This window comes from Lepisma saccharinum, chromosome 23 (assembly GCF_977018435.1).
Source record: "Lepisma saccharinum chromosome 23, izLepSacc3.1, whole genome shotgun sequence".
Classification (NCBI taxonomy): domain Eukaryota; kingdom Metazoa; phylum Arthropoda; class Insecta; order Zygentoma; family Lepismatidae; genus Lepisma; species Lepisma saccharinum.
In genome coordinates, this window is record NC_139251.1 from 44,270,230 (window position 1) to 44,290,427 (window position 20,198).

Here is a 20,198-nt window from a genome sequence, read left to right on the forward strand (position 1 = left end):
TTTTCGTTAGAAGGAATAAAAAAACAAAAGAAAATCACTTTTGTAGAGAAAGAGCATGTCTTTGCAATGATTTTCAACATCAAACATTTTTAGGTTCCATCATACCCACATGATGAAAATTCAGATTTTCGTAACCTGGTTTTCCCACCACAAAAATTAGGCAACAAATCCATTATTAGTCTTTTTATAGGCATTTGTAAACTTTTTTGAGTGCTGATGCATTTTTTTCTGAAATTCTCATTATTTCATTGAACTTTGTGTAAAATTTCAAAGAGATCTGATGATTTGTTAAGGAGAAAAGAAATAAAATGTAAGCAAGGGTAACTTATGTCGAGGGTCTCAATAGTGACAGACAACACTGATTTAATGACATTTCAAAGTGCTGTAAAATGAAAACCGTTTGAGATAGTGAAAAAAAAATTAGGGAGTTTCTTTCAACCATAAAGGAAGGGTGTATACCAAATGTTATCGAAATCGGAGTTGGTGGGTGTCAAAATCTTAGTGTTTTGCTTTGATTTGATGTGGAATGACCCTCTATCTAATGTTTAGTGTTGAAATTGTATCAGTTTTCTTAATAAACACATACAGTGGAACCATAAATTATACACTGGATAAATGTCATCCACAAAACAATTCCATCAAGTGCATTGGAGATCATTACTATCATCAACAACATTTCACAAATTTTCTTAGGTGTAGTTGGCAACACTCTGCATCATCACATATTTCTACAAAACAGAAAACTGATGAGTGCAAGAAAAGGCAATGTGGATGTTGGTTATGGGAAAACAAAATCAACTATAACTATAAGAAAGAATAAAGAAGGAGAAGCTGCCTACGGAAAAAACACAAGCATTGGTTAAACCAGGGAACTGGTAGCATGTTACACCAAAAGGAAGCAGTTAAACCACGTGTTTCAGATGTAACAGTGGAAAGAATACAGGATTTGTTTTGATGGAATCCTACAAAATCTATCCAGCATGGACCTGGCAATACCAAACTCACTAGTGCACAGTTGCAGTGAAGAAAATGGTTGAAATTGTAGACATGGACAGTATTCAAATAACACAAGAAATTAAAAAGAACATTAAAATCAAAGCCTGTAAAATTGATACAAACATCCCTGCCTGGATTCCTCAAGATCAACATTTTGCTAAAAATCTTTTATGGATACCCTGTACATTCTTAACAGTATACAAACATATTTTCTTTACTTTACCTGAGTGTCTGTATTTTAACACTGTAAAAAATATAATTCAATTTGTTTTCCAGGTGAAATTGCAAAAATCAGAAATCAAATGGTGTACTAACCATTTCCCTTGATAGGTGTAATCTACAACCAATTCAAAGAATTTAATTTCAATCCAAAGTTACCATATGTGAAACATTCATGCTAGAATCATAACCAAATTTCACAGATAAATTCAACTGTTATTGATGAATATAACATGGAGGATAACAACGAGTATATGAAGGTGTGATTGGATATTTGTGTTGAGTAGTGAAATACAATAATGTGTATGCATGTTGAATAAAGTTTCATTCCATTTTCTTTTTATATTTTAAAAGGGTTACTACTTTTGGGACAATACTAGAACAATTAACATGTCAAAAATTTTCATTTTTAATAACAATGTCTTCTATCAGTTTAAGAAATTTTACAACTTTAGTGTGGGTGTGTGTGAGTCAGAGGCGCAACCATGAATTTTTGTCTGTGGGGGGGGGGGCAAGTACCAGGAGGATAAACGTGCCAATAATAATAATTTATTTATTTATTATTGTTGTTATTTTTTCAACACGTTCAATTTCACATTAGCTAATAATGGAAAACATGCACACAAACTGTATTTTTGAAAGACGAAATGACAAATAATAATTCCTTTTGTACATATGGTATGTGTAACGTTCATGTAGAACATGTTTTACACATATGCAACATAGAGTGACGTAAAATAAGAAAATACACATGCAACATGTTAACACAAAATTGTGCACGTATTCAATGTTTCTTTAATACACGTAAGTATATTAGTTAATTATATTACATAATTAATTCATCCACCACATAACAAACCAACAGCGAAAATGATATAAATTGTCTCTCACATGCGTGTGTGCTCCTTTTCCCCAAAACGATTGTTCATACATTTAAAACAAAACTGTTTAATAGCAACAATATGAAGTACACATTTGGTCTTACTTCTCTCTCTAGTAACTTACAATGCATTACAGAAAAGAATCACATTCTTAGATCCAATTTTTGCAAACTTAAAACAATACTGATTTAATAGGGCGCAAATAATTTCACGGGGCACCATGAAATTCTCTCCTTTACAACTTTTTAATTTAGATTGTTCATTACCCAGGCCAGATTCCTGGCACACCCTAGTTAAGGCTCTGAACTTGATGAGACTAAGAAAAGCAGAGAATGCAAGCGAAGCGAGCAAGAAAATTTTACGAAATGTATTTTTTTCTTTGCTAAAAATTTGAAATCGAAGGGGGCAATATTCCCTCTGTGTCCCCTTGAAGGTGCCCTTGGCCGTCAATGTTCCCCCCCCCAGAATTGATTTCCTTCCAAGGTTAGGAGATGGTGGAGGGAAGGGATGCATGTCTTCCACCCGCAACATGCAAAAACAGACATGTGCGCATGCATGCACACCCACACAATCTCTTTCTCTCTCTCTCTCTCTCTCTCTCTCTGAATAAATACATAAATAAAACTCACTGTTACATTCGGGACAAACTCCAAATGACTAGATGCTGATGCTATATGGCCTCGTAGGCGGTGTCAACGGGAACAGTTGCAGGGCCGTTTAAGAACTCTTCCAGCTCATCTCTCTCCCTGTGATCAGATTTCCCTCTCTTCTTTTTCTTCTTCTTCTCAGAACTCGATGCCTTTTCCTTTTCCTTACTTTTCTTCTTATGCTTTTTTAATGATTTTTCTTCAGCCTTAAATAGAAAAAATCTATTCAGTATATTTTTCAAAACCTCCCTCTATTAACTTACCAATGTGTACTAACCCTAGCTTACCCATGTCATAGGAGAAACGTACCCAAAAAGGGGAGGGGGGGGCTCAGAGGCCCATAATTTTTGATATCATTAAAATTCAAGAAACCATTTTCTTATTGAATCACTGCTTCCTTTGTTGATTATATATGTGCAGTATTATAATAATTATAAAAATTATCATCATTAATAAGAAATAATAACCAATTATTGCACAAGTGCCACACACATAGTTTGCCATTCACTAAAACTCACAAAAACCATAATAATTTTTCCTTAATGCCTTTTTTGTTTACAGGTGTAGTTATTCATTAATTAATAATTACAAAAATTACCACCACCACCAACCTATTGTACACTCTCACTTACATGAGTGTCTTGAATAACACACATTCAAAGATGGTGCCGGATAGATCCACCCAGTGCATTCTGCCTCCTATTTACATTTGTGTTTTTATGAACAAAAGTAATACAGAAATATTGGGAACATGCTAGGGAACAATGTAATTTATTTTCAATTTCTTATGAAAATTTTCACTTGAAAAATTGAAAAAATACTCGTGGTGAGCCTGCAGTATTCAAGCGTTTATCCTTATCAAGGTTTCGCAGTTCTTGAACAGCACGAACACGATATGGTGTTAGAGTTGTTTTCTTCACATCCCTATGAGCACTGGAAAGTGACAAGTCCGCTTGGGATGCAAGTTTTCCTCAAGCTTTTGGTTGGAGATTGTTCCAGACATGTATGCACACCCCCCACTGCGGCAGGGGTTAAAACCGATGGGCGACCACTTCGTGTTTTGTCATATACACTTCCGGTTTCTTCGAAATCGACGCACTAGTCGTAAAACAGTTGCTTTGTGAGGTACAGTAGAAGCAGGGTATTTATATTGAAAACCTCTTGCACACGAGTTTAAGAATGAGTAGTAAAATACTCTTGAACAATGAACACGTGCTGCTCCAATGAAAACGCCATGCTCAATCAACCAGGTACAGCAGTGGCGAAGTGTCAGCAAAGAAAATTCAGGGTAGCCAAGAGTCTAATTTTGGTACAAAATCATGATTTTTAAGATTTTTCACGTAAATGTATGGACAATACTTAGGCACATGTTGCGTGCACCTGGTGACAAAATTTCGACCTGCTAGTGTTGCCAGTTACGGAGATATGTGCCAAAAATGGCACTTTTTCACTCAACCCATAAAATCGCCAGTCATAAATCCATCAAATGCTGTACATGATAATTTTTTGTTGCAAATGACAAGATTGGCATGGCACCACTCATTAGACATCTAATTATCACTCTCCGATAATTTCTTACATAGTTTTCTCACTCAAAAGTGCATTTCTGGAAAAATGTTAACGCTGACTTTAGACAGTTATTAATTTATTTAATTTTCTGTATGGAATAAATTGATAATGTTGATAATGTTAAGCATTGAAAAATATCTCAATGGATGAGGCTTTATAATGCCAAAACCCTGGCGTAAATATCTCCTACGGTTTTCATGATATAAATTTTTAAAGTTTGGGTGGTGCGACTTTTCAAACACACTGTACTTGGCCACTAGGGAGGTATAGTGAAAAGGAAAATTCAATTTCTATTTTCAGTAAAATTTCACTGTGTTTGCCTATGGGTTTGGCTTCCTTGGTGGCCTGTGCATTGAGTTTTGGCTCACAATATTGCCTCTATAGGCTTTGGGTTCAAGTCCTGGGTCAAAGGAGAGCATGGGTGAAGGGCTTACAAGCTATCTCAGAAAAAAAAAATACAGAACTTTTTTTTTCAAAAACTCACAATGTTATAAAATGTGACCAATGTTTACTATGAAATCATTCAAGGACCATAGTTTGGTTTCTCATAATTTTTAATTCTTAATATTGAATTATTTTATTTATAGTGTTCCATGTAGGAAGAAATGAGCTCTATTCTACATTTCCACGTCGTCTACAACTTCATAAAAACAAAATTTCATGATTTCATACGTGAAGTTTGTTGGCATTTCTGCGTTGCAAATTTGGATATTTTCCAATTAATTTCGAAGGCTGGATGGTAATGATGCAGTGGTCTGATGGTGAGAGACCGTTAGGAAGGCCAAGATGAAGATGGAGGATTAACATTGAGACGGACCTGAGGGAAATCGTTAAGGATGGAAAAAATTGGATTGATCTTGCCCAGGTTAGGGACAGATGGAAGGCTTGTGTTGCTGCAGCCATAAACCTTTCGGTTTAAAAATGCTAGAGTGAGTGAGTGAATGATGGTAGTGGATAAGGAGAAAAAGGGAGCAAGACATATGTAGTGGGAAGGCATCATTGACTACATCAGCTATCCTCGGAGCAGTTAGGAAACAAGGTAACCTGGGGTACATGAGGATAATATGGTAAATATGAGCACAAATTCTAAACTAGATAGATTATCTGCGAAGCCTGAAGCCTAGAGACTAAAATACAGGAGAAAAATGAATGAGAAATTGTGAATAACATAGTAATTTCAGTAAGAAGATGGTGGAGTTAGCAACTTGATTTCTTAGCAGTTTGCAACCTTGTTGCTGTTGGCATGGAAACATAGCTTTGTTGAAGATGCTGCAAAAGAGCAAAAATGGGTGTTTGTAACCACTTATATACAGCGTTAATGGAGGTATAGTCTTCTCCTTCCTCCACAGCTTAGAATCACGTGCCAGATCTTGTAATCAGCATATGCTTACTGATAGTAAACAAGGTTAACCTGGATACATCAGGAAAGGGTAATATGGTATGGGTTAGACTAATATGATTAGGATAAAGTAAAACTCATACCTTATCTTTATGTTTCTCTTTCTTCTTGTCCTTGCTGGAAAAGACAGGACTCTCGCTTCCCGAACTCAGGCTATTAATGCCATACTTCGGCTCGGGCAAATCTAACTTCGCTTTCGATGGAACCGAGACGTAATCATCATTTTTTGTTCTCGTCTCTTCCTCTGACGTTGCATCTGCTCCGGCCTCTTCACCGTCTGGACTATTCCGCCACCTGCTCGAATTAAGCCACGAGTCCAAAGCATCTGGACCACCTAAAAAGTCAACGCTAACACTGCTTTTATTTTCTGGCGGAACTATACAAAAACTACCATCACTAACACCAGTACTTAGAGACTTGTCAACACTCTGGACACTTGTAGTTCGTGGCTCTTCTTCGTCACTGTCACTTTGTATGGAAAATTCCAGTTTGTTGCTTGCCATTACGTCACTAGTTATGTCATCAGCTGTCGCAGGGACAAGGTCATCAGGGTCGAGATCATCCTGGAAACTTGCTACTAATGGATTACCAGCATCTTCTTCACTGTGGACAAGACACAAAACTAATATTAGTATATTACACCTACGCCCATGCACAAAAAGTGGTGCAAATCCCTTCTCTCCCAAAAAAATAAATGTAAATGCAGTAATCATGAGGAACATTTCAAAAAAAGTTATTACCCAACATACGCAGTGTGTCAACAGATTCTAGACAAAGTTAAAGTTGGAGTTGCCGCTAAACTACTTCAGCAGTAGTTGTTGTTGACACATCAAGAGGAAAGATGTGTGTGTAAGACGTGCGGAACGTCAAAATGGCTGAGTTAGTGAGGTTGAGTATGATCTACAATTACAGCATGGCGATTATTGAAGGTCTTCACAATGGAAAGCAGACTATGCAAATCTTAAATCGGTGAGAAATATTAATTCGAAGGAGAAGATGGCAAGGAGCCTGACAGTTGTCCAAACAGCCAAAAGAGTTCATTTTGGAAGACCCAAGGACATCACTTAGGAAATTGGTGACCTTCTTGGGTGAAAGTAAGGCCATTGTGGGTCAGATTGCTGAAGAGGACACGAGATACACGTCCTATGTGATCAAGGTACAACAGATGCTGTCTTTAGGCTGCCAAGACCAAGAGAGTTGCCCTCAGGTATAAGGAATTTTGGCCTCCAATAGTCCAGATTTGTCTAAATTGGGCATTACCCAACCTTCGCATGGACACACTTCATCCTTCATTCAACTGCCACTACTCGCTTTCTTAAAAGACTCTCCCTGGCGCCCTCTCGTCACCCAAGAGCTGGCTGGCATTTCCAATGATATAGCATCTTATTTCCAGCTCGTGACATTTGCAACAGAAAATTTATAAATATTCCGATCTACTTTGAATCGTTACAAGTATTGGTATCAATGGAACTTGATAAGAGGATCAGTAGTATTATTGGTTCAAGGTACAATTGGCTCAGCCATAATTAACAATCAAGAATGCTGGACTTCAACTTTGATTGCCTTTCCTTAATACTCTCAAATGAATGAAGCATGAACATACTACATTCTTATCTTCCTTAATCTAGGTACTTGTAAAAATATTCACCTTTCACTGTCATCATCCATCCTTGATGAAGTATCTTGTAGACTTGTATCTTCAAGGAATGATCTGTCAAGCTGACCTCCATCTGGAATGAATTCCTCAACACTTGTAATAGTGTCTGCTGCACTATTCTTCTGCGCTGGAAGTATTTTGTGGATATCTGAATGAAAATATCAACAAAATTAGGCACACACAGGAGATGTACTATGTAGAAATATTTCAGCGAAAAATACAGGCTCGACCAGGGCTCGAACCTGGGTCTATGGCATACTGTGCCATTGCTACCAAGTTAGAGACCCTGACTGGCCTCGCCTGATTTTCCGCTGTCGCTGCTTTACCTGTGTGGAATCTTCTCTGCTAGTGCTACTGCAATGGGATCTGTTGCCTTTGAAACGCTGTAGACTTGCATTTTTTTTTTGCTGAAAAATTTCTACATAGTACATCTCCTTTGTGTGCCTAATCTTCATGAATTAACATCTCTACACTGAGAGGAACCAGGCAATGCCAACATCTACAGTGTTTCAAAGGCAACAGATTCGGTTGTGGTAGCACTAGCAGACGATTGCACACAGGTAGAACAGCGACAGAGAAAAATCATGAGGCCAGACAGGATCGGTAGCTCAGTGGTAGAGCCATATCACGGTATGCCAGAGATCCAGGTTCGAGTCCTGGTCGAGACTGAATTTTTTGCTAAAAAATTTCTACGTAAAATTAGTTACATTCTTGATTTTAATATATCTCAACTTAAAACACAGTAATTAAAAATCCTTAAGAATGCATTTCAGTGTAAGAACATGAAGGAAATGCAGATTTAAGGTACATCGGCAAATAAAGTGTGATCAAAAAGTTGTTCACCTTGATCATCAACAGGTGGCAGCACTGGTGGGCTGTGAGTCACTATACATTATGTGTTCAACAAGTGCAGCCTGCGCGACTGTAGTAGGTGTTGGTTAGTGCAATGACCAATGATGTTCCCCCTCCCCCCTGCCATATGGTGTAACCCCAGCAAAAACTAGACAAGTATGTACTGTTTAACACAAAATGCATTTTTCTTGTTTAGTATTTAGCAGTATTTTACATGTGACTGTCCTCCTGAAAGTATCTCCCACCCCCATCTGCTTCTCCACTTACTTTTTTCTGGTGCCATCCCTGTTGGAAGCACTATATAATTTTTCATGATCCAGAGTGCATCCCTTCAACAATCCTCACACAGTCGATTAATGTAAAACTTAAATTGCTACAGTAATTCAGACTGTGCCAGTTCATGTTCAGCAGAAAGTGGTCACTGTGATGTAACATTATGACGTTATGCGTTACAAGTATGCGATTTCTTCACCATTACGTTCTACTGTACATTTGTAATCACCCTGTATATGTTGGAAGTATAAAGTAGAAGTAATATATATTGAAATATACAGCGGTTAGAAGTAGCGAGCTACTTGTAGCGTCGCTACAAAATTTGTAGCTGTAGCTGTAGCGATGCTACATTTTGAAAATTGTAGTTGTAGCGGTAGCAAAGCTACAAAATTCCTGTAGTTGTAGCAAAAATTTCGCTACAGCTACATTTTTCTCAGCATTTCGAGGTGAATTTTGAATGTGGAAACAGCGTCAGAAAAATCGACAATGACCCTTAATTTTGCAGGAGGCTCATAAAGACAGTCTATTAGATGGAGATACACATTATTTAGATTGTAGATTATAGATATCTGCGTAATTGATTTAATTAGTATCTGAATAATTCAGATATCCAAATAACTAACTGACATATATGAATATATTCCTGCTAACAGCTACGTTTTTTTCTAGCTGCATCGCTATTTTGGGGAGAAACATGCCTCATTTGCTGCACCACTGGAAAAAAGTGCCTGGTTTGCGTTACCCCCCCCCCCCCTCCCCGAACAAATCCTGTGGGTATTCATGGTGTAAGAGACACCAAAATGTCATTAATTGCTGTGCAAGACACAACTTGCAGTGCAAAAACGAGCGATGGATTTTCCACTGCACTGACAAGGGAATAGTGCCAGCAATAAATGGCTTAGCACGTTAACAGCATTGATCATCGTCAGTGTATAGGATCTCACCAGCAAGAAATTATTGTTACAAGAATGATAGAGTTTCTGGAATTACAATTATTTTCGCGATAGTATTTGTTCACAAATTTTAAAATTACAATATGTTTAAAACACTCAGGTTGACACGACAGTTTCCTCAATAATTTTATCAAATTGGAAAAATTATGTTTCCTGCAGAAACGACAATTTTCTTTAGTTAATATACATAGTTTTCAAATTTATGTATTTCTCCTACTTTTGCGTCACTTTTCTGTAACTTTTGCTAATCATGACATCATCATCATCCTTCGCTGTTTCCTGCCTCTGGCTGGGTCGTCATAGAAGTCAAGCCTGTCCATTTTTTCCTGGTCTTTCACCACTCCTCTCTTTTGAAGGTGTTCCAATCTTGTCCTCTTCTCCTAACACTCTCCACTATCTGCTCTTTCCGCCGACATCTTGGTCTCCCCCTTGGCCTTATTCCCACTCCTTGTGCATTGTAAGCTCTTACTGGTAGTCTTTCTGCATTCATCTTCTTCATGTGTCCGAACCATCTCACCTATGCCTGATCTATTCTGTCCTGAAGCTTCACTACACCCACTGTCTGTCGGATCTCCTCATTTCTTATTCTATCCCTTCTAGTCTTCCTCAAAAATTTAATCTCCATTGCCTTCATCTTTCTTTTGTCTCTCTATGTCATTGTCCAAGTCTCTGCACCATATGTAATTATTGGCACATAGTATGCGTTATTTAGTACCTTCTTGCATTTCATACAGGGAGGTTAGTTATTTCAGTCGTTTACCGTCAGACCGTCGGCCGCCGAGCGGCCCCTTCATGCAAAAGGTCCTGGCAAATTGACAATGAGGATGAATGGTTTATTTAAATATTATCTTATCTATAGTCGTTTTCTGCCACTTTTGGGTAATTGTGAGAACGAGGAAGAATGATGAATGATGAGCAGTGTGGGGAATGGAGCAGGAGGTGGATCTCACCCTCCCAACTTGGCGTCTTTCCTAGTTTTTTGTTTTGAGTTCATTTTATGCATAAATAAGCTGATCGAGACTGGATCCTAACCACTATGTGCCTCCGTTGGGTATCGAACCTGTCAAAGGGCTCCAGGTACTTTTCATTCAAAATACTGACTTCATATCAGTCTATAAAAAATGAAATATTTATTCTCAAGAAAAATATGTAGATGTGAACATAAATACGTAATCCTAGCAAATGTTATTTGTGTATAGTTGTAGGAATAATTAATTTGGGTAACACCCTAATTGCAATATTCATAAATCAAATTTGAATTGATATGCCACTTGCATAGATATGGTATTCTCAAAAATTATAGTAAAAATAAGTAACTGAAGTAACACTGCTATCAAAATTATCGAATCACTGGAATCATGATAAAAAATAACAATCTATTTACCAGTAGTAGGGGATTTTTTTAATACCCGTATGGTTGTTTTCATTTTTTTATGCAGAAGTAGCGCAAAAAAGTAGCGAAGTAGCGAGTGCGCACATGAGTAGCGTAGCAAGCTACTTTTTGGTCAATGTAGCTGTAGCTGTAGCTGTAGTGAAACTACATTTTGGAAGAGTAGCTGTAGCGAAACTACTTTTAAAATGTAGCGTTCTGATCACTGGAAATATATTAATATTAATATTTATGCATAGTTAGTGTAAGTTTTATCCAGTATCATTCTGATCTTTCAATACAAATGCAATAAACTTAAGTCTAATGGGAACATAAATGTTCCTTGGAAGTTTATTGCGATGCTTTCACAATGTTTACCACATCACAACTTGTGGTGTGAGAGCTCTTGCAGGCCACAGCCTACCTACCAACTGCCAGCCTTACCCCCACATGCCTCAGCAGAGGTGGGCGATCATCCAATCTGTAACAGGGTGACGTGTGCTCAGCATGATGCACCCCCAGTTGTTGTAGGTTTCCATGACTGGGTTACATACTCATTCGTAGCTCCCCAATTTCCTCACGGTGGTGGGTGGCCACCAGCCCCATACACTGGCCAAAATCTCAGGAGAAAAGTTGTTACGCTTCCCCTCAGGTAGGCCATAATATTTTGACCCAAAAATGGGACATCCCAAGGAAGTCAGTTTACCTCCCTCCTGAAAAATTGGTTAGGTCTAATTATAAAATTGTTATTATTAACATATTTTAATATTTATTATTATTTGTTAAAGTATGGGTCACATAAATGATACATCATAAACAATAAATAAAATATGATTTCCAACTGTCCAGAGGTGTTAATTATTACAATCTCGGTATCACTTACATAGTGTTTATGTTCCCTTCTTATCAACCTTTGATGTTAATCCTACGCTGAAGTTGGGGAGTACCACAAGCATTTATCAGAAGAACCAATCTTCTTGAGAACAACTTTATTCTTCACCAAATATTCAGAAAACTCCCCACATATCTTACACAAAATGCAACATATGTCTTATGAGTTATGTCAAGATGCAGGAATTTCAATTCTATTGACATTACATATACACTTCTTGGCTATGCCTATTTGCTCTACAAATAAAGGAAAGCAATACAATTTGGGACGTGAGCTAACTCAAACAGTAAGCTACTATCTTGGAACATTTTGATTCTGTTCACAGTCCAGGTGTTTTGTCACGGTATTGGTATTGTCATTGGTATTAAAAATCAACATTCTTTTTAACATGAAATGTCTTCATATTATGGGCAAGAGACACGCGGTAATAGATAATTCAGGTACTCACGTTTTCCGTGAAACTGTTTTAAGTAATTTTCTATTAATTTCGGTAGCCATTGCCACCATCCTCCTTGGAATTCGTTGTATCGTTGCTTGGCACGTTTCTGCTGTTTCTTCCTAATTTGCCACTTTGTGCTGTTGCCTGTATGTCTGCGTACGTGTTCTCTGCTGTTTACAGGTGTTAATTGCTGCAGTAAGGGGAAGCCAAGCACAGTGTGCCTGACCACTATCTATGTTGATTTCATGGTTGTAGTGCATGATGGCATTTGTTTCTTTGATTTTTGTGTCTATGAGAAAGTGTGCTTTGTATTTGACATGTACTTTTTCAATTTTATGGTTGTGGAATTTGATATGTTTTGCAAGTCCGGTGTTGGGTTGGGCCGTTCTTGCATTTGATAGGTGCTGCTGAATTCTCTCACTGATAGGCCTGATGGATCTGCCGATGTAATGAGCCTTGCACTCTCATTCCGCATCATAAACACCTGGGTTGTTGAGGGGGGAGAGGTTGTATTATGTTTTAGATGTCTCTCAAATTTAGATTTGGTTTACAAGCTAATAAATGGGACAAATAGTGTTACTTTAATAATTTTGATGGAACGACGGGGACATGACTCTGGAATGGGACTGTCCCAGTCAAAATGGGACACATGGTCACCCTACTCAGGAAACTCAAACCAGTAGCCTGAGCCCAAAACCCAACGGCTTAGATGCACGGCCACAGTGTGGGACACCAGAGCACAAAACAAATGAACTTTGAGTTTTGATTAAGCACAGACATGCACTTCCCAGCAAAAAACATGCCTCACCCACAAACCTTACCTTTCTTTAATGTGTCAGGATCATCCTTAGGTTTCCCAAAAATCTTGGACATGAAACCAGTTTTCTGTTCTTTTACTTCTGTTTTCACACTTGCTGCTTCCAAACTTGCTGACTGTCTTGCTATGGTCTCGTTAGCGGCAGGAGGTTGCTGTTGCTGTTGCTTCAGATCATCTTGGCCATCCTTCAGTGCAGGCTTTGCCTCGCTCTTGGGAGGGGGATTGGTGCCTGGGATTGGATTCCCTCCTCCGATTGGACCAGGCACAGACACACTCTTTTTCATGGTGGGTTCCCGTTGTTGCGAAGACAGCTGATGGGTACTCTGGGAAGTAGGTGGGCCTGAAGGGGCTGGGGACTGTGCTGCCCCCTTTAGTTCTGCAACCTGACGTCTCTGATTTACCAAGTTTTCAAGAAACCTTTAAAAAAGAATGAAAAAAATATGATAATCAACATGCTTTATGTGTAGTTGTTGCCATGAATAAAATATATGTAGGTAACAGAGAACACAATAAAAATGAATGAAAACACAAAATTATGCTTCTCCCCTACACACACTAACTATGCTTTAATTTCACTTATATACTCACTCTTTGTTTTATTAGGAATGGACTTAAATTATTTTTTATCAATAACAAATGAAATACCAAAATAAAAGTGCAAATATTCCAGCAAGCACCAAAATGGATAATTCATGTCAAAATTAATGTAGGCTTAAAAGTGTTAAAGAAAATGAATATTTTTTAAGCTGTGATCGGTCATGGGTGAGTGCTGTGCTCACTTTCAATGTCAATTAAGTATCACTTTAACAGTATTTAAAACATTGACCTGTAGTATTCTCTAGCTGACTTTTAGAGTATCATGAGTGACATGATAACATTCTAATGACATTACGTAAATAGCAGTATGAGAGAGACCATAGTTGTGGAAGAAGTTTTGTCAGAGTGAGTACACATGTACATTACAAAGAAATGCTAAATTTACATGCATGATAAATTTTGCTTGTTAATCTTACAAGAAATAAAATATTTTAAAATTAAAGTGTTTAGCTATTTCATATAGGTGTGGATTTACTTAATAAAATGTTTAAAAAGATATATTATTGCTCAAATCGGAATTGTATAGGATCCATTTTTTTAAATGAAAAACGAAGTCATGAACAGGTGAAACAGTACTGAGGTGGAAAAAGCCTAAATTTCACAACACATAATGTCCTCAAGTGTACAACCCCTGGCTTTGTAGCATGTTAGTTCAGGTTGTTTACAATTTTGAAATTCCCTTCCCTTTCCAGGTTTTCTAAATGAAGACCTAACTTTTCCAGACTAAAACCATTAGGACAAATCATACATTTATACATGTGTGGAAGAAGGCTAGTCACTATTATTTAGCTAACACCAGACTTAGAATCCCACTTAATCAAGTTCTTAGAATATTCACTTCACATGTAAAAGTAATAATGGTGAAGAAGTAATAACGAGAAGGGAAACTACAGTCCGGCCAAGGAAGACGAAACTACCTCGAAAGGACAATTCCAAACGCGACAGGGGATACTGTCTTGATATGTTCTGTGTGCTGATATAGTAGTATATGGATGGCTTAAATTTCGTTCTGAACCCCCTTACATAATTCATAAACACCTCTCTATGTATTTTGGCCGGCGATATTACTGCACTGAAACTTCATTGTTGTTTCCACAGCAGAAGATTTTCAAGGAACCCGCTTCCTGCCCAAAGTGCCGTCACCCCTATTTAGCCACTGAACACGTCCAGTTGGCGCTTGCACACTTCCGTCCATGGTCTCGGCTAAGGCAGCCAGACAGTACACAGAAATTGACCATTGGATCAGGAGAGCTTTTACATAATACTTTGCACAAATTTGCTTATGCTTGAAAAGAACTTTTTATAAAAATTAATAACAATTATAGCATAAATAATACTCCCTCTGTCCCATAATTATTGTCCGGTATGCCAAAATGGTAACTTTTTATTTAGGTTATTTTGGATACTTGATCGGCCAATTTGTACTGATCCTTGAGTAATAACGCTGTATGACACATTCCCGTGTTTTATTTACTTCTTCTGTATACACCAATGTCACAGTTTGAATAATGTACAATTATTATGGGACAACAAACAAAAGTGTACCAGACAATAATTATGGGACAGAGGGAATATGTAATTATAATAACATCTAGTAATAGTATATGTATTAAACCCAATATCTACACAAATACAACTCAAAAATTTCTAAAGAAAGTGACAAATTCCAATGGCTACTTACAGTAGTAGATTTCTACATGAAAATAGTTCAAAACATGAATTTCTCCTAGGATATTAAAACTACAATTTCTACTGTAACTACAGGCCTCCCCGGAGGTGCAGTGGTAGCGTCGTCGTCTTGTAAACAAGTGGTCCTGGGTTCGATTCCCAGTGGATGCACATAGTGGTTCGGATCCCACTTTAAACTGTAGGTCCAGTTCCGATTAGCCTTACTGTGCATAAAGTGGACTTAAAATACCAACTAAATCAATCAATCAATCAATCTAATGGAACTACAGGTAATACTCAGTATATCAAATTGAAGAATAGTTTGTCCACAACAAATTTTAGATTTTGTGCTTGTCCTTTTTTTCTGTTCAAAAAACCTAATTTAAGTACACTAATAAAAAAAAATATTTATTTTTCCAGAAACAGAAAATTTCCCTGACGTTTCCAGGTTTTCCAGACTGGTAGATAGACACACCCTGTACTTTAGGTTTTCTGCCACAAAGGCTTTTCTTTTTCCTCTGAACTACAAAAAACTTGAACTTACTTGGCATAATTTGCATCGTCGCTCTCCTGGTACAGATCTAGCTCCTGCAGGGTGAGTTGTATCTCGTGCTCATTGGTTTCCAGTTGGCCAAGAAGAGTCTCCCTCTGCAGCTGAAGAAACGGCAGGTTGAAGAACTTGTGGAGGAACTTTAGACCAAATCCATTCCGCATCGATGACTCAGCGTACCGAATCTCTGCCGATCCTGGAGGCCTGAACAGATTTTATAACTCGAAACGTATCTGCACAAATGATTTCTTTATATTAAAAATACTAAATGGATACTTTTAAGTACCTATCTACAAATATCTGAGAAAGCATGATTTAGAAAAATTATGAACTTTCTGGTGCTTCACATAGAGTAAGGAGAAATTTGCCATTGTTAAGGGCTCATTGGAAAGCATGGTGAAATTTCTACAACTTGCATTCTATCCTGAAAAATAATCCTTGTATCATACACTGCCTCAGGGTTTTACCATTAGGTAGCTTGTCTGCCAAAAGGGAATTTAAATTGTAGGAATTTTGAGGTGGTTTTAATGATAAGAGGTAAAGGTAAAGTTCCCCGTGCATATAGCACCATGCCATGAAGGCACATTTAGGGGATGGAGGAGTAGGGCACCACACATTATCGATCTCCGACATTTTGGAGGTGATGTGATCAGCACCATACTCATTGATTTGAGGTTGGGTGAGCCCCAGAGCAGCTTTGTGTGGGGACAAGGCTAACCTTAAACCACCCATCCTGGGATTCGAACCTGGGTCTCACACTGATTCTGTAACAACCACAATTTCCCTCTTGACAGTACTCTAAAAAAGCCACTTATTTTCAGTTGAACATGCTCATTATGAACTGCAGGGCATCTGGTTGCCATAGGTTTGATTCCCAGGATGATCAATTTTAATGATTGAATTAATTGGTGTTTTAAGTCCACTTCATGCACAGTAAGGCTAATTGGGACTGGACCTTCAGCTTAAAGTGGGATCTGAATCACTATGTACCTCCACTGGGGACCCCTTCATTACAAGCCGACGGCGCTATCACTGCGCCATCGGGGAGGCCCTTGTGATCAATTTAAGATCAGAATTTTTCCAACCTTGTCCCTGTATAAAGGAGCTCTGGCTTTCACCCAGTCTCTAATAAATGGGTACCTTGAGGGTAACACTGGTGGTAAAAGTGGCTGAAGCATGGTGCTCATCACATCACCTCCAAAAAAAAAAAAAAAGAGCCAAGATCATGAATGTGTGAGACCCTACCTTTAATTCTCCTCATGTGCTTTCATGGTACAAGCAAGGGGAACTGTCTTTTTTCTATATACACTACCGACAAAAAGTTTAAGACCACCAGGAAAAATGGCCAAACATCAGTATGGAGTGTTGTATGGAACCAACAGTTCCTGTCCAAGAAAGACGTGACGATGATACACATGGAAAATGCAATGTAGTCTAGTTTGAACCCCGTAAGACGCGAAACCAATTTTTTTCCGAATGTGTAGCATGTGGTTGGAAAAATGGAAAGTGGCAAAAATGTTGCTGAAGCTGGCAACATTGCAGATGTGTGCGTGAAACCGGTCAGTACGGTAGCCAGACTCATGCACATCCTTATCAGTGGCTCAGGGTCAGTTGCTGTTCATGCAGGCGACGTTGCGAGCCCATTATTGTGTGTGAGGTGTGCAAGGTAAGTGGAGCTGTGTGAAATGGCCCATCATCGTGGGGAACAGGCGATTTCGGTTGAAAAGCATGCTGTGATATGTGCACTGAAAGATGAAGGTTATTCGGAATGCGAGATAGCAAGAAAACAGAATATTTCTAAGACTGTTGTTCATTGTGCATTGGACAGATACCGTAAAACCAACAGTCATGCTGACCGTGCACGTAGTGGAAGAGCTCGTGTAACGTCTGCAGCTGACGATAGATATATTACAGTAACTAGCAAATGGAACAGGCGCCTACCAGCACCAGTCATCGCTGCTTCCCTGAATAACAGCCGAGTGACGCCTGTGGCTGTGTCAACGGTGAAGAATAGGTTGCGTGAAGAAGGGCTGCATGGCAGAGTAGCTGCTAGAAAGCCATTGTTACGACGTGTGAACAAGACGAAACGATTGGCCTGGGCTAAAATGCACCAAGGTTGGACTGTGGATAACTGGAAACGGGTACTTTGGACTGACGAATCCAAATATGAATTATTTGGCAGCAATAGGCGAACCTTTGTGCGTCGAAAGGTCGGCGAGAGAATGAAAGAAGAGTGTCTTGTTCCCACAGTGAAACATGGGGGTGGAAGTGTAATGGTGTGGGGATGTTTTGCCGGAAACCCGATGGGCGACCTTCATAAAATTCAGGGAACATTGGTAAAAGAAGGGTATCATCATATATTGGTGCACTATGCCATCCCCTCTGGTCGTCATCTTGTTGGTAATGGGTTTATTTTTCAGCAAGATAATGATCCCAAACATACATCCAAATTGTGCATGCGGTATTTGGAACGCAAGGCAACAGCAGGGGCATTAGTTCTCATTACGTGGTCACCACAGTCTGCTGATATTTCACCAATTGAACTGCTATGGGACCAAATCGATAGGGACATCAGGAAGAAGTAACCCAGCAACACTCAACAGCTATGAGAATTCATCAACGATGCCTGGCGTAACATTCAACCATTCTATCTGGAAAAACTATTGGAGCGCATGCCACGTGTTTGCGCTGCTGTCATTAAGGCCCATGGCGGGCATATTGATGAAAGCAAAATTTGAGGTGACATTAGTATGTATAGTGGCTGTACATATGTTTGTACATTGCCAAGCAGATTCTTACATCTGTTTCTTGTACATTAATTACGAAATACATTCATTTCTACTGATTTTTGGCACTTTTTCCTGGTGGTCTTAATCTTATTGTCGGTAGTGTGTGTATATATATACATATATATATATATATATACTTAGCCCTTTTGGAGGGCCAAAAGGGCTAAGTAAAAATCAAATAAGGTAAAAGGAAACACTCACCGGACAGTAGGAAAATTCAAAATTTTCGCTAATTTATAGCATCATCGGTGTGAGAAGAAACAGAAGACGGAACCGGAAGTTGGGGTCCTGCAGAGTTGCCAGGTCCCCATTGAAGAAGAAGCGGTGCGTAGAACGAAAAAAACACTGTTTCGTCACCAGGCTCGTCGTAAACTGTGAGTGGGGAGGATGAGTTGGGAGGGAGGGCGGGAGGGTGGTGGGTGAGGGTTGGGCATTACTGGGTGGCCTTGTTCAGGCCAGGTGGAGTGGTTGCACTCATGGCCGATATATAGGCCCTTTCCCATCTTTTGCGAACAGAGGTGTTGGCTGGTTGGGGTAGGAGGTGGATGATCGCTACCCGGAAGCAGTCGTTGAAACTGATGTTGTGGTGGTTGGTGTGGACGGCGACAGTGAAGTCCAGGTTGTGGGTGGAGGAGCGGTGGTTATTGATGCGGAGGTTGAGGGCCGTTGATGTTTCCCCCAGGTAAAAATCACCACAGATGTTGCAGGTGAGGATGTAGATAAGGTTTGAGGCATGGCAGGTCCCTTTGGGATGGAGGGTAAATTTGCCAGTGGCCGTGTGCACCTGGAGGGTGTGAGAAGTGATGAGGATGGGACAGGTCTTGCACCTGGGTCGGTTGCATTTATGGGCAGGGGGGTGTTGGATGTGTGGTGAAGGAGTGTTGTGGACCAGGATGTTTTGGAGGTTAGGGGGGCGTTTGAAAACCACCCTGGGTTTGTCGGGAAATATGTTTTTGGTTTCGGGATCACTGTGGAGGATTGGGAGAAGAGAGTGCAGTGTGTGCCTGATTTTGTTGAGGTGGGGATGATATTGGGTGATGAGTGCAGGTGGGTTGGTGGCAGCAGGTTTCTTGGTGGTAGTGGTATGGGAGGCAGCTCGTGATATTTGCTTGGTGACCAGGATGGAGGGATATCCACGGTTAACCAGGGCCTGGTGTAGGCGGAGGTTATAATTCTGGCGGGAGGTGGGTGAAGTGTTAAGGCGCTGTCCCCTGAGGGCCAGAGAGAATGGAATTGCTTTTTTGGTGTGGAACGGGTGGGAGCTGGAGAAGTGTAGGTATTGCATGTGGTTGGTGGGTTTTATGTGGATGGAGGTAGTCAGGTGTCCTCCCTCGATGTGCACGTCCACATCCAGGAAGGTGATCTGGTTGGGGGAGTGTGTCCAGGTGAATTTTAGGGAACGGAAGTGGTTGAGTTGGTCCAGGAAGGCTGACAAGGATGGTTCTCCATGTGTCCAGAGCATGAAGATGTCGTCGATGAAGCGGAGCCAGAGGAGGGGTTGGAGGGGTTGGGTAGCCAAAAACTCTTGCTCAAGTTGGCCCATGAAGAGGTTTGCATAGGATGGGGCCATTCTGGTACCCATGGCTGTACCTCGGATCTGTAGGAAATTTTGGTTTTCAAAGGTGAAGTTG

The 20,198-nt window shown here is 39.5% G+C and overlaps 1 protein-coding gene across 2 annotated transcripts in view; it reads right to left on the reverse strand.

The window, feature by feature from the left end:
* LOC146005349 (rab-like protein 6) overlaps window positions 1-20,198 on the reverse strand; it is a 39,375-nt gene that overhangs the window by 3,302 nt on the left and 15,875 nt on the right. For both annotated transcript variants that reach the window (XM_083144542.1, XM_083144543.1), the window contains 5 exons: window positions 15,773-15,982; window positions 12,968-13,380; window positions 7,360-7,516; window positions 5,795-6,314; window positions 2,726-2,949 (listed from right to left, as the gene is read on the reverse strand). In XM_083144542.1, the coding sequence (XP_083000668.1) occupies window positions 2,767-2,949; window positions 5,795-6,314; window positions 7,360-7,516; window positions 12,968-13,380; window positions 15,773-15,982 (1,483 nt within the window). In that variant the 3' untranslated portion in view covers window positions 2,726-2,766. The remainder of the gene's footprint in view (window positions 1-2,725; window positions 2,950-5,794; window positions 6,315-7,359; window positions 7,517-12,967; window positions 13,381-15,772; window positions 15,983-20,198) is intronic.